The sequence below is a fragment of the Eptatretus burgeri genome, chromosome 12 (genome assembly GCF_056783735.1).
Source record: "Eptatretus burgeri isolate ZD-2024b chromosome 12, Ebu_testis_v1, whole genome shotgun sequence".
Classification (NCBI taxonomy): Eukaryota; Metazoa; Chordata; class Myxini; order Myxiniformes; family Myxinidae; genus Eptatretus; species Eptatretus burgeri.
In genome coordinates this window covers 2,069,726-2,083,423 of record NC_140972.1, presented here as the reverse complement: position 1 = coordinate 2,083,423, position 13,698 = coordinate 2,069,726, and the positions used below count along the sequence as shown (strand labels likewise).

At 45.9% G+C, this 13,698-nt stretch overlaps 1 protein-coding gene across 13 annotated transcripts in view; it reads left to right on the top strand.

The window, feature by feature from the left end:
- The window catches only part of TMEM129 (transmembrane protein 129, E3 ubiquitin ligase), a 62,754-nt gene that overhangs the window by 5,493 nt on the left and 43,563 nt on the right, over positions 1-13,698 (top strand). For 12 of the 13 annotated variants that reach the window (XR_015050175.1, XR_015050174.1, XR_015050172.1 and 9 more), the window contains exons 2-3: positions 5,920-6,129; positions 6,767-7,241. Coding sequence is in view for 6 of the 13 variants with exons in the window: in XM_085849237.1 (XP_085705363.1) it covers positions 5,920-6,129; positions 6,767-7,241 (685 nt within the window). In the remaining 7 variants the exon portion in view is untranslated. The remainder of the gene's footprint in view (positions 1-5,919; positions 6,130-6,766; positions 7,242-13,698) is intronic. The other variant, XM_085849238.1, reaches the window with a different exon arrangement.

Here is a 13,698-nt window from a genome sequence, read left to right as displayed (position 1 = left end):
TGAGGGGGTAGAGCATCACCTGTGGACAGGTGATTCTCGTCCCGCTTACAGGGGAATTCGCGCATTACGTTCATCCAAGCCCATCCCTCGGAGCACTACAGTTCGAGCAGAGAGTGGTAGGCTCTTGACAGAGGAGTCTGAAGTGAAGGCCCGCTGGGCCGGTTACTTTGAGCGGTTGTACCAGGCTGATCCCCCAACTGTCGAGTTGGACGTCAAGGGTGTTACAATCCCTGTTGCTGACCCTCGAATCAACTGTGGTCCACCTACGCTTGTGGAAACACGGGCTGCGGTGAACCAGTTGAAACGGGGCAAAGCTCCAGGGATCTGTGGCATCCATGCAGAACTTCTCAAGGCTGGTGGAAATGCTGCACTCGTGTCGTTGCATGCAGTTTTGTGCTCTGCCTGGAACACAGGCATCATCCCAACTGACTGGAAGAGGGACCTTGTTGTCCCTCTCTGGAAAGGGAAGGGTGATCGCCAAGACTGCAACAACTACCGAGGGGTGACGCTGCTCTCAGTGCCGGGCAAGGTCTTTGCTCGGATAATTCTTGATAGGGTTCGCCACCATCTGCTTGAGCACCAGCGTCCAGAGCAGTCAGGCTTTACACCAAAGAGGTCAACGATTGACCGTATCCTTGCACTTTGTGTCCTCACCGAACGCAGTCGAGAGTTTCGGCAGGGGCTGCTTGCAGCCTATGTTGATCTCTGTAAAGCGTTCGATTCGGTGAATGGGGATGTCCTCTGGAGGATTCTTGGTCTTCGTGGGGTGCCACCAAAACTGATCGATCTGATGTCTGAACTCTACTCTGGTACTGAGAGTGCTGTGAAGTGTGGTGGTACCATCTCTGACTTATTTCCAGTTGTTACTGGAGTTCGTCAGGGATGTGTACTTGCCCCCACACTTTTCAGCACTTGTATGGACTGGATTCTAGGGAGGATGTCAGAGAGATCAAGTTGCGGTGCGTCATTTGGGAATGTCAAGATCTCGGACCTTGACTTTGCAGATGATGCAGTCATCTTTGCGGAGACTTTAGACATCCTCTTGGGGGCCCTCGAGGTGCTGAATGAGGAGTCGGAGCCGTTGGGATTACGGGTTTCTTGGGTCAAAACTAAGATCCAGGCTTTCGGTGACATCTTGGATGCTGCTGTCCTGTCTGTGTCTGTTTGTGGTGAGGATGTTGAGGTCGTGGAGAGATTCACTTACCTTGGCAGTGATATTCATGTCTCTGCTGGCTGCGAGTCAGAGGTCAATAGACGTCTGGGTCGGGCCTGGGGAGTCATGGATTCACTGGATCATGGGGTGTGGCGCTGCCGGTACCTGTGCGGGATGACGAAAGTCCGAGTCTTCAGGTCCTTGGTACTTCCAGTCTTGCTCTATGGGTGCGAGACTTGGACTCTGACCAAGGATCTGAGACGGAGACTTAATTCCTTTGGTACCAGGTCTCTTCGGAGAATCCTTGGCTATCGCTGGTCGGATTTTGTGTCCAACGAGCGGTTGCTGAGAGAGACTCGGATGAGATTTGTTACCTGCATAGTCCGTGAGCGTCAGTTGCGGCTGTATGGACATGTGGCTCGTTTTCCTGACTCTGATCCTGCTCACCAGATTCTCTCAGCGAGGGAGTCTCATGAGTGGAGGAGGCCAGTGGGTCGACCACGTGCCTCATGGTTGCAACAGGTTGACCATCATCTCAAGGAGATGGGGATGGGCCTGGCATCTGCCTGGGGGATGGCCAGACGGAGGCCCCTGGAGTACCGGCGGAAAGTGGACGCAGCGACGTGCTGTTCTGGCACATGCTCCCATACCTGACCTGACCTGACCCTCTGTCCTCTCCGTACTTTGTTACCCCCCCCACCCCCAAGTATCTTCTGCAGGATGCACCTCGTCCACCAGCAACCCCCTTCTAGTGGAACTGCCGAAATCCAGAACACTGCTCGCCTCCACTCATTTATTCCTCTTTTTTTTTTTTTTCTCAACCTGTGGAACCACCTTCCACACTTTTTTTCAATCTCATTCTTCCCTCAAGGTCTTCAAGACTGCTATTCTTCACCATCTCAAGTCATCTCCCATCCCAAATCATGATCTTTTCTTCACGCGTTAAACCAACCCAACCCCTCCCAAAATTTTGCATATGTATCCATCTTGCCCACTCCTTATGTTCTCCCTTAACCCTCATCGTTACCTGCATCCTTTGTTTGGCTGTCTGTCTACCTTCTCCCTCCACCCTGCTATTGGTGTTTCCCCTTTCTCCTGCTGTTCCCTTTGTAATGTTGTGTCTTCGTCTTCTCTGTGTCCTTGCTCTTAAATGCGCCGATACCATGTATAAAAGGGGGAAGGGGGGGGGGAAGTACCTGGCAATTGCCGGGCAAAACAGGATCCCTCCTCCGACCTCCACCCTTTCCCTCGCTCCTCCGACCTCCACCCTGTTCCTCGCTCCTCCGACCTCCACCCTGTTCCTCGCTCCTCCGACCTCCACCCTGTTCCTCGCTCCTCCGACCTCCACCCTGTTCCTCGCTCCTCCGACCTCCACCCTGTTCCTCGCTCCTCCGACCTCCACCCTGTTCCTCGCTCCTCCGACCTCCACCCTGTTCCTCGCTCCTCCGACCTCCACCCTGTTCCTCGCTCCTCCGACCTCCACCCTGTTCCTCGCTCCTCCGACCTCCACCCTGTTCCTCGCTCCTCCGACCTCCACCCTGTTCCTCGCTCCTCCGACCTCCACCCTGTTCCTCGCTCCTCCGACCTCCACCCTGTTCCTCGCTCCTCCGACCTCCACCCTGTTCCTCGCTCCTCCGACCTCCACCCTGTTCCTCGCTCCTCCGACCTCCACCCTGTTCCTCGCTCCTCCTACCTCCACCCTGTTCCTCGCTCCTCCGACCTCCACCCTGTTCCTCGCTCCTCCGACCTCCACCCTGTTCCTCGCTCCTCCGACCTCCACCCTGTTCCTCGCTCCTCCGACCTCCACCCTGTTCCTCGCTCCTCCGACCTCCACCCTGTTCCTCGCTCCTCCGACCTCCACCCTGTTCCTCGCTCCTCCGACCTCCACCCTGTTCCTCGCTCCTCCGACCTCCACCCTGTACCTCGCTCCTCCGACCTCCACCCTGTTCCTCGCTCCTCCGACCTCCACCCTGTTCCTCGCTCCTCCGACCTCCACCCTGTTCCTCGCTCCTCCGACCTCCACCCTGTTCCTCGCTCCTCCGACCTCCACCCTGTTCCTCGCTCCTCCGACCTCCACCCTGTTCCTCGCTCCTCCGACCTCCACCCTGTTCCTCGCTCCTCCGACCTCCACCCTGTTCCTCGCTCCTCCGACCTCCACCCGTTCCCTCGCTCCCCGACCTCCACATCTCCGGGGAGATCGTCGAGTAGGGGGGATGGGAGATTGAGGAGGAGGTGGGGGAGAGAGGGGAGAGTGAGGACGCGAAGCAAGGAGGGGTTTTGGGTTAGGTACATCAGAATTGGAATGTCAAGATTGGGAAGGGGAGGTCCCTAACCCTGACCCCGAACCAACCTTCACTCACTTGTTCGTCTCTTCTCCTTTTTGTGGAATTGCATTCTGGAGACTTTAATTCCACTCTTTCCGGCAATGCACCACCCTCTCATGTCATCCCCGTCTCTACCCGTGATCTTCTAAACCACCGTTAACCCTAACCTAACCAAACTTTGTTACGTGTAAGTTACTTTGTTTCCTCCTCTCCTCTCCTCTTTTCCTATTCATTCATCCCCTTTGCTTGTGTCCAACTGCTGCCCCACTATCAGTTCATTGCCTTCTTACCCTCTGCCATCTTACTCTTCCATGAGCTGAGATGTTGCATTCAAAACTGGTGTGGCACTCGGGAGAGCACGTACCTCTGCCAGGCTGAACAGTTTATGTTTTGTATCCCACTGATGGGCCAGATCTGAATCCAGACCTGAACTCGCATCTAATCTGCTGGTTCTTGTCACCTAACAACCTCATCCACCAAGTTTTGTCTTAACTGGTCCACAACTTTCTGAGATATGATATGTATAGTTTTTCTCTGTATCTCTCGGTTTTCAAAATTAATCATATGTTGACCTTTTGACTTTTAAAATAATTTGTGGTTGAATTAGTTGACCTGATATGCAAATTCTGTTCAAATTTCAAGTCAATTTTAGAAATCTGGCCGATGTCGAACACATTGATCGACCGTTGCAGGGATGTACCTGCAATCTCCGAATATTTCAGAATGATCAGCTGAGCGGTTTGGACTGGAGGTGAGCGGACAGACAAACAAACAAATAAACCAATGTCACCCGCAGGGTGACCCGTATCTTGCCAAAAGGTGACCACGTGTGACTTCTTTAAGGTCACACTGAGGTGAACAGAGCTGCTATCCACCAGGAGCGACTCCTTGAGGAATATCTGCCTACGAGAGATTCCGATGAGAATCGTTCTACAGAGTAACCATGAAAAATATGCTTTTGCCTCATAACGTCACCAAATGACGTCATAATGTCTCAAGCTTGACATATCTAGAAAGCACTCATCGAGGTGTTCAATTTGAGGGACTACACGATATGGTTCCTAAAACTTGAAAATTTGACCTTGGGGTCAAATATGTTTGACCTTAGGCTCTAACTATGAAGGTCAAGGCCAATCGCCACCAAAAATTAATCAGCTGAGCGCCAGACCATGAACTATATTCCCATGAAGTTTGAAGACGATCCGATCAAAATTACTCAAAAAATAAGGGTTTCGTCGACTCCCCTGATTTGCGACAAAGTGACCTTGACCTTTGACCTTGACCTTCAAAATTTTGTGCACTGAAAGGGACCTCTATAGGCCTCTGATATGCGAAGTTACAAAAATTTCCAATGATAACTGTGCTCTGCAGAATTTTTTATACGTGATTACAGACAAACAAACAAACAAACAAACAAAAAAAACGTACAAGCTGACTTACATATCTTGCAAAAACTTCGTTTTGGCAAGTTAATGAAAAATCACTGATAGAGTGACACTTGGCAAAACAGAGCAAAGTAGAACGGCACTCAGTAGAGCGTATACCTCCGTTAGGTTGAACAATTCACGTTTTGTATGCCACTGATAGGCCAGATCTGAACCAAAATCCAATCCGCTTGTTCTCGTCACCTTGCAAACTCATCCACCTGGTTTTGTCATAACTGGTCCACAACTTTTTTGAAATATCATGATATACATAGTTTTTGGCTCCATCTCTCAATGGTGAAGAATCACGTTAAATTTTTTTTTTAATTCGTCCTTTAAAAATAAATAAACAAACAATCAATTAGTCCTTATTGTGCACCCAATCTGTCCACTGTTTTTTTTTTTTTTTTTCGTCTGAATCCATCCATAACTTTTTGAGATATCCTATTCACAGACAGACATGCAGACAGTGGTGAAAACAACCTCTGTCCACCATTGGTGGTGAAGGTAACCAGAACTCTAGTTATTGTGCTTTGTGTTACAGTAATCCATTTTACTTGTGTGGTTCTACATTTTTTTTTTGTTTTTTTTTTGTATACCTTGTCGAGGCTCGTATGAGAGCTAACACACAACGCACACCAAGGGGGGGGGGCATGAGACAAGAGGGGCGGGAGTGGGAAGGACAACACAGTGGGGAACAGAGACATTAGGAGATCTGTGGATGGGAGAGGGATGGGGTGGGGAACATGGGGAATGCAAGATGGACATTACAGGACTACTGTAACAAACCTGTAACAACTACTGTAACAAAACATATGTACGAGTATATTCTTTTAATTGAAAAATGGATGCTGTTCCCACTTTGTAATATGGCAGACACCATTGTGTTATTTTTATGTTTACAATATTTTGTCCATGTGATTGTAATTCTTTAACCCTTTAGCTTAACCTTTCATCTGATTCCTCTGCGAGTTAAATTTTCACAGAATATTGAAACCTTTTACGCTCTTTCTTACAGTTGACATGGAATCGCCCGAAGCAGTCTTCACTTTTGCTTACTTGCTGTTTGCCATTTGCTTCCTGCTCACACCGACTGAGTTTCGCTCTGCGGGCATTACCGTCCATGGCCTCCTAGCTGGTTTCTTAGGCAGCGAGGACCTGGACTTTGTTCGCTTCCACATGCGCCGTACGGCCGCTGCACTGCTACTTCACTCATTTTTGCCTTTTTGTGAGTTGCCATCTCTATCATTTTGAGGGGTCAGCTAGTTTTAAGGATGTTCCATGAAATCATGAACTCATCAGCTCTGCCAATGTAACTTCCTCACCCTATGTTTGCAACAAAATGGATTCTAAAACCAAGAAACCAATTAGTGCGATTCTGACTTCCTGAAAATGCCACCTTTCATTAGGTAACTGGTTGGATTGCTGGGAAAGCCTCGGCCATTGAGGTATGCACACTCACCTCCGAGTGTCTCGCCTGGGTTTGAATCTTGATCCAGATAATAAACTATCACCCTTGCAGGCATGGCTAGGTATTGGTGTGTGTGTGTGCCGTCCCTCGGATGGACGTTGAACTGGGCATTCCATCAACCGGCATTAGTTGGTAGATGTTAGAGATCCCACTGTGTCCTTCGTGAAGAGTAGGCAAGCTTTTGCCGGCACCGTGAACAAATTACTAATTCCTGCTTTAATCTACAGGGGGCATTGTCTCAGCAGTGCACAGCTGCTCCCCAGCAAATGATGCAACCAGCCATGTGCTGCATTCAAAATAAGAAGGTGACTGGTGGAGTGTTATGCTGTTTCCGATGTGTAATGAGTTTACATGATTTGCTGTTGAAAACGTTATCGTTACATTGTGTGTGCAGTTTATTACCTGGGTCTGGGAGTGGCGGCACCTCACAAGAATCTGTTTTCTACACTTCCCGATACCTTCGTTTGGCGGGCCTTTCTTGCGGTGGCTTTTGGCTTGCCAATCTGGGCTGCCCTTGTGGGATTGGCATGGCGCCGCAACAGCTGGGACGGGCACCCGCTGGCGCATAGCCTGGAGATCCAGGCGCCGGCAGGTGCAGGCTGGCGAGCGGCTGCTTTGTTGCTTAACACAGAGTTTTGTCGCATCGACAAGTTTTCACGGGGCCCCCCAGAGGGACGTGTTGTTGTTACAGACTCGTGGGTGGTTTGCACTGCGGCGTACAGTGTCAATGTGGCCCTGCAGAGAGATGCCCACCTTGAGCTGGCAGAGGCGCGGCGTCACACCCTGTCGGCCGAGACGAGCACAGCCGTCCAAATGTTAACGGTACGGGTGAAAAGCAGAAACCCTCAAGTGGCACCGTTTGACATCAGGTTGGTATGTTAAATATTGTACCTGTATTCATCCAAACTTGTGACGGTTACTTAGACATTCTGCAACACATTGTAGCTGGAAGGAGGTGCTGAACAGTTGAGGTATCTGGGAGCGTGGTGTTCTTTCAGGAAAAAATTTACTTGACTGTTTTATTGTCATTGTTTTTGCTTTTAGAATCCTTCCATGCAAAATGTGTTGTCAATGCTCCCTCCGTAAGCAGGGATCAGTCGTTAAACCAGTTGCACGATTCCACACGTACAGGTGAAAATTGCAAGTCGTCTCCCCAGATTAGCCTAGCCGTTCGTGATTATATAATGATCACACACAAACATGCACACATACAGAAAATTCCCTTATTTTAATACAGCATCACACGAAAATATGCAATTTGGTTTCTGTCTGTCTGTCTGTCTTGTTTTTTGATCGCGATACGTTCGGTCGTTGTTATCCAATCTCAACCACACTTGACAGGTAGTAGACATGTTAAGTGCACAATATAGGGTGTTGACTTCAAATCATGATGCAAATGCCCCCTTTGGCATGGAAGTTCCTTCGGGTCATAGAAACAAATTTATCCAAAGACACACGTCATATCTCAAAATCCAAGATGGCCGCCGTCGACCATTTTGGAAAACGTGGCCCAGTCATAGCTCATGAACCGTTTGTCATAGAATCTATTATGACACATGTTTTCTAGCTAAATTGAGGTTGCAGCCTTGGACTTCTTAGATCCAGGAGATGGCTGATCGATAGATGGTCCATCAAGAAGCATGTACAGGAATGAACGCAGAGTGGTTGGGATTGATTCAGCTTCAGATGGGGTTGAGAAGGAACCCGTAAAAGCTTGCCGCATTTGAAGATATTCTCGACGGTGGATCTTGGCTGCTTTGTGCAGGGTGGAGACTTCAGTTGATGTGTTGTCTTTCATATCAACTATAGCTTTGGATAGGTCTTCGTCGAAAACAAGAGACCAGCAACAGTTAATCTTTACTGCCTTGATGTCAGGAATCATGCGCTCAATGTCCTCTCTAAGGCGTGTTGTATTGCATTTGATGTTGGGAAAGCCGAGAGCAGCAATACGCTTATCATAAAGGGTCGTCAAGTGAGCCATTGCTTGTGACTCCCCTGAACGACGGTTATCTTCAATAAAGTCAAGTAACTCATTGAGAACATGTGCTCGCATCACCTGCGTGTTATGACTATCACTGATGTCACATCCAACCGTCTCCACTTTCCTATACAGCCGAGTCAGGCACGCACGATGATAGATGGCATTGATAGCGATCAAGTCACCAGCAGACAGTTTAGACAACAGTCGTTTGTCGCCCAACAGCTGAGCACAGTCATTGATTTTTTTTTTATCCAAGCCAAGTGTAGCAGCTTTTCTGAGCTCTTTCTTATTGCCCACTTCATCACGAAAGAGATACGGAGTGTCAACTGGTTCGCTCGAAGATGTGGAGGGTGATGTCTGTGTGACTGACCTGGCTGCACGAGTTTTTACCGGGCTAAATGACGCTTGTCCTTGATGCTTATTCCTGGCTCTCTGCACTTTCTGATTGTCGACAGCATTCCTGCAAGCTTTGTGCCACACTACATGATTAGACATCATCAGCTGCACTATATTCTGAGTATCACTGTCACCAGTATTCTCTACGAATACAAAATCAGGCAGCTCACCTAATTCATTGAGTTCCTGGATATTGTTCACAACCCGTCTGTAAGTGGCTGAAAGTCTTTCAGGATTGTTTCTCAATTTTACAGATGATGAGGGATCCGAAGTTGGATTATGAGTCTCGTCTGATTGACATATAAAAATAGGCTCCAGTCCATCGTGGCAGGCGTGCTTTCACAGTTATTGGATCTCATTTGGATTAGTCACTTTGAACCTGAAAGTAAAAAGTAAAAATTAAAGGTCACATAACATAGATACATTATGTGACTAACTCTTGTGTAGTTAAATTCAGCATGAGATAACCATTTCTGAGTTGGGTCTGACCTAACCATCATATAGTAGACATGTTAAGTCATGTCTCGTTCTCACAATTTTTTTTTCGCATACATTTTATAAAAAATGTAACATTTATGTATTTTTGTCTATGATTTGACCTTTAAATCCATCAGAAAGCAAAATTGTCACCGGAAATGAGTTCAGTGACCTCAAGTTAGTTAGGAAACATGTATCATAATAGTTTCTCTGACAAACGGTTCATGAGCTATAACTGGGCCATGTTTTCCAAAATGGTCGACGGCGGCCATCTTGGATTTTGAGATACGATGTGTGTCTTTGGATAAATTTGTTTCTATGACTCTATGGAACTTCCATGCCAAAGGGGACCTTTGCATCACAATTTGAGGTCAAATGTCACTTTACATGTCTACTAAGGAGGACAAAGGGTCACATGATGGAGGTTGTATCAACGTATTTTGCCACTCTCCCCAACGGGGTTTTCCACCTTGGGCGAAATACGTGCTTAGTTGTATATTCGTGTTAAGATAGCTTATCGTGGTGTTTTCTTTGTTTGGAGGGAGGAGGTTGGGTCAGGAGGCAGAATTTGGGAAAGGGTGTGAGAGAAGGGGAAGAGTTGATGACTTGGTCACATCTTGCATTGCGTGGATATCCAGCAGATCCCTGCTCGTTTCAATAGCATTCCCGTTTTTTTTTTTACAAAGGACATTAGGAACCATCATGGTATTTTAACATCTTTGTATCTGAGGCTCAGTTCATGTCTGTGTGTCGCAAACGCTGCCAAATGTACAAGCCACGCGTTCCCCTCCAGCGGGTTAGAAATGTGCAACACAAAGCCACTGCACATCTTGCATCCTCGAACGCAGTTACTTTCTGTCTGCCAGACACGGTGACGTGTCGGTTGTAGCTCAATTTTTGCTCATCAGAATTTGAGAGGGATTGCAATGACTGTTTCGAGCAAAATGATTACTTTATGTTTGGAATACTGTAACATAAGATATCTCTAAAATACATGTGTAATTACTCTCACAGTAATTTTTATTTTTTCAGGTTAGCACACGACATAGTACACGATATGTTGGGACTTAAATCCGAGTTTTGTATGATACAAATCGGTACTTTTTTTTTTTTCTTCTCGTTATAATTCCTGGACAACACCGCCACCCCATTCCTTAGTGGGTGATCTCCGACCCCATTCCTTAGTGGGTGTAGGGTAAGCGTTTTTTGGCACCCACACAAAAAAACCCACAAAAAAGACCAAATTGATTTGTTCAAAATGCCAACAGGATGAGAACAGCACCAGGGAAGGCTGGGCACCCCTGCTGGTGAATTATAAGGATAAGGATGGTTGGTTCAGCATATACGGAGATTTGAACTTGGAATCCCGTCATCGTGAGATAAGTACAATGCACCAACCATTACTTTTGTACATTCATTGCTTCAATAGTTTTGCATTTCTAAAAGGTTTGGAAATATTTTGTATTTTATTTATTTATTTCCATCTTATTAGATCGACCTTTTTATTGCAGCATGGCGACATCGCGCTGTTATATAATTGGCTATTCTGTCCTGTGTCTTCTGTCACACTTATTGTTGGGTGTGATGTGGGCGGAGATTGCCCGGTGGATTGTGGGCAGAGGTTGCCGGGTGAATTGTGGGCGGGGTTAATGTGGAAGAGCAACGTTTTTTTTGTGCTGAATCGTTTTCTGTTTGACGCCGGAAGTTGATTTTCTGAGCAGGAAGTGATAATCTTCCTGTTCCGTTAGTTGACGCGCAGCGTTGTAACTGTTGTTCTTCATTGTTTTTCACCAGAAGTGTTTTTAAAACGTCTTGTGGAGGTGATTTATTCCTCTTTTTTTTGGTGACAGAAGTGGTTATTACAGCACAGCGACATCGCGCTGTTATATAATTGGCTATTCTGTCCTGTGTCTTCTGTCACGTCTTCTGTCACACTTATGGCCACATACGTCCCTTTGCTCTGAGGGCTATAAATAGAAATTTGTCCAATGTCACAACTCTTCTCATCATGCATGCTAATTCACCGTGTCTATGTCACATAAATTTTATAACTGCAAAATTGTTTCATCATCCTTAACCTAGACTTTTACTGCCCCCAGCCGCGCGATATCGAAGTATTCGCTTCTTGTTTGTTTTTACTCTTCTCGCTCAGTATGCGTGACTTTTTAAATGACGTATGAGGCTTGTAGCAAGGTATTATGTACACATTTAGGACACGGGGGCGGGGGGGGGAGGGGGGATCAAAAAATGAAAGTCATTGTATGATTAAGTTTTGCATATCATTTGTTAGCCAACATCATGGGGATTCAAGATCTATTTGGGCAGAGCTTAATTCTTCCTCTTTCTATTGCTCTGACAGGGTCAAAGTTGGTTATCAATTATCTGTATCAAGGAACCACTCATATCATTCTAAAATTGGTCTGATGGCTTCGATATGTATTGTACACTAATTGCAAACCACATATATGGAGAATATTTGGTTTACCTGATATTTGACCTTGAGCAAAGAGGTCAAGGTCATATGAAATTAACAAATTGATCAGTGTTCATTCAGGTCATAAATATATATGCACATAAACTTAACCAGAGAAATACATGCTGTGATGAACCAAACTAACATCTTAGGATTAAAAGTGCAGATTTCTTTAAAACGTTACGTACTTCCTAACGACCTTTGATGTTCTGTATACTGAACCCAAACTGGCCTTTGGTAATGATTTTTATATCATAGGGCCATCTTGGTAAACTTATTCTATGGTTATAAAATCAAGCTTATAGCTACCAGTAATTTTGGAGCAGCTTGGTAAATGCAATTTGTTACATACTTCCTAACATTTTTGACCCAATCATGGAAGTGAACCTAAAAACTGGTATGTAGTAATGATCCATGTTGAAACTTGCCATTTTAAATCATCACTTTATGCAGAAGTAAATTGCTATTTAAGATGTTCTATCAGATGCATTTCAAATTTTTGGAATAAGATTTTGTAAGCTTCACTATGACTGGGGGAAATTGCAACATCTGAGATTTTACACATTTGAAGGTGCCAAGATATGCAGAAGGTCATAAGAAATGTACTGTTTCGAGGAATTGTTCTATTCTTATGTATAATGATGTATATCAAACAAAAAATGCATTTCAACCATTTTGGACAACATATGCAATCATACATGTAACCCATTTCTAAAAAATGAGCTATAAAAATTTGAAAAATAGCCTGTGTTTGGATTAAAAAAAAAACATGCTTTGTAAGCAACTATATCCATAGGACCCATAGCAAAGTATACATTTTCTGAAAGCACAGACACTTGGGCATTATATAACATTAAGATTGTTTATCTTATTAAAACTGGGTTGAATTTCTAAGCTTTCTCCTCATTTAGGACCACAGTGTACACAATACCATGCCACAAGCCATGAATGCTAAACGAGCTCTTTTGTGCATGTGATGTGTTTTCAGTGACTCGGTTCTGCTCGCCGGATACTTTTATCAATATGTCCTTTTACCAATATGTTAATCAATGATCTTTCCGACTCTCTGGGAAATCCTTTTTACCTATTTGCTGATGACTCCATCCTCTGCCTTGACATCCCTCATCCTTCAGATAGGAAGGCTGCAGCCACTTCCCTCTCTTCAGACCTTCACAAAATCACAAGCTGGTCAAACACTTGGAATTATGTCTTTCAATTCTGACAAATCTCACACTCTCACTATCCCTTTTCCAAATGGACTGTCTGGCAAACCCTCCTCTCTACTTTCTTAATTCTCTTGAGGGAGTTCATTCATTCAAACTCCTGAGTCTCACTATCAGCCATGATCTTTCTTGGGCAAATCTCATTTCAAATTTGGCCTCCAAAGCCATCCGCTGACTGGACGTCCTCGGTCGTACAAAGTCCTTCCTTGGCACACCTGAACTCCCATCCACCTACAAGGCCTTCATCTTCAGCTTGATGGAGTACTCTGGGATGGCTCCCTTACTTCTCATCTTGCTCTGCTTGAAGCCATGGAAACGAAGGCCTTCAAGATTATTGGAATCTTATGTGATGAAGCTAATCTATTGGTCTATCACTTCACAATTGCAGACAGATCGGTGATCTTTTGTCTTCTAACACCTCTTTTCTGGTCTTGCACCCTCTTCTCTTTCCATGCTTTGTCCCTCCCCCACCCCCACCCCCACCCCCAGGTACCTGCAGGGCTCCCATGGTCCACCATCAACCCCATTCTGGTGAAACCATCTAAATCCAAGATCACTTCTCACCTCCACTCATTTGTTCCTCTCCCCCCCCCCCCCGCATGTGGAACCAATATCCACATTCTTTTCAATCTCATTCTTCCCTCCAGGTCTTCAAGACAACTGTTCACCACCATCTCAGATCATCCCCAATCCAAAACCATGATCTTTGCTTCCTTTGTAAACCATCCTCCTTCCCCACCCCTATCCCTATTCCTTTTCAAATATGCCATTTTCCC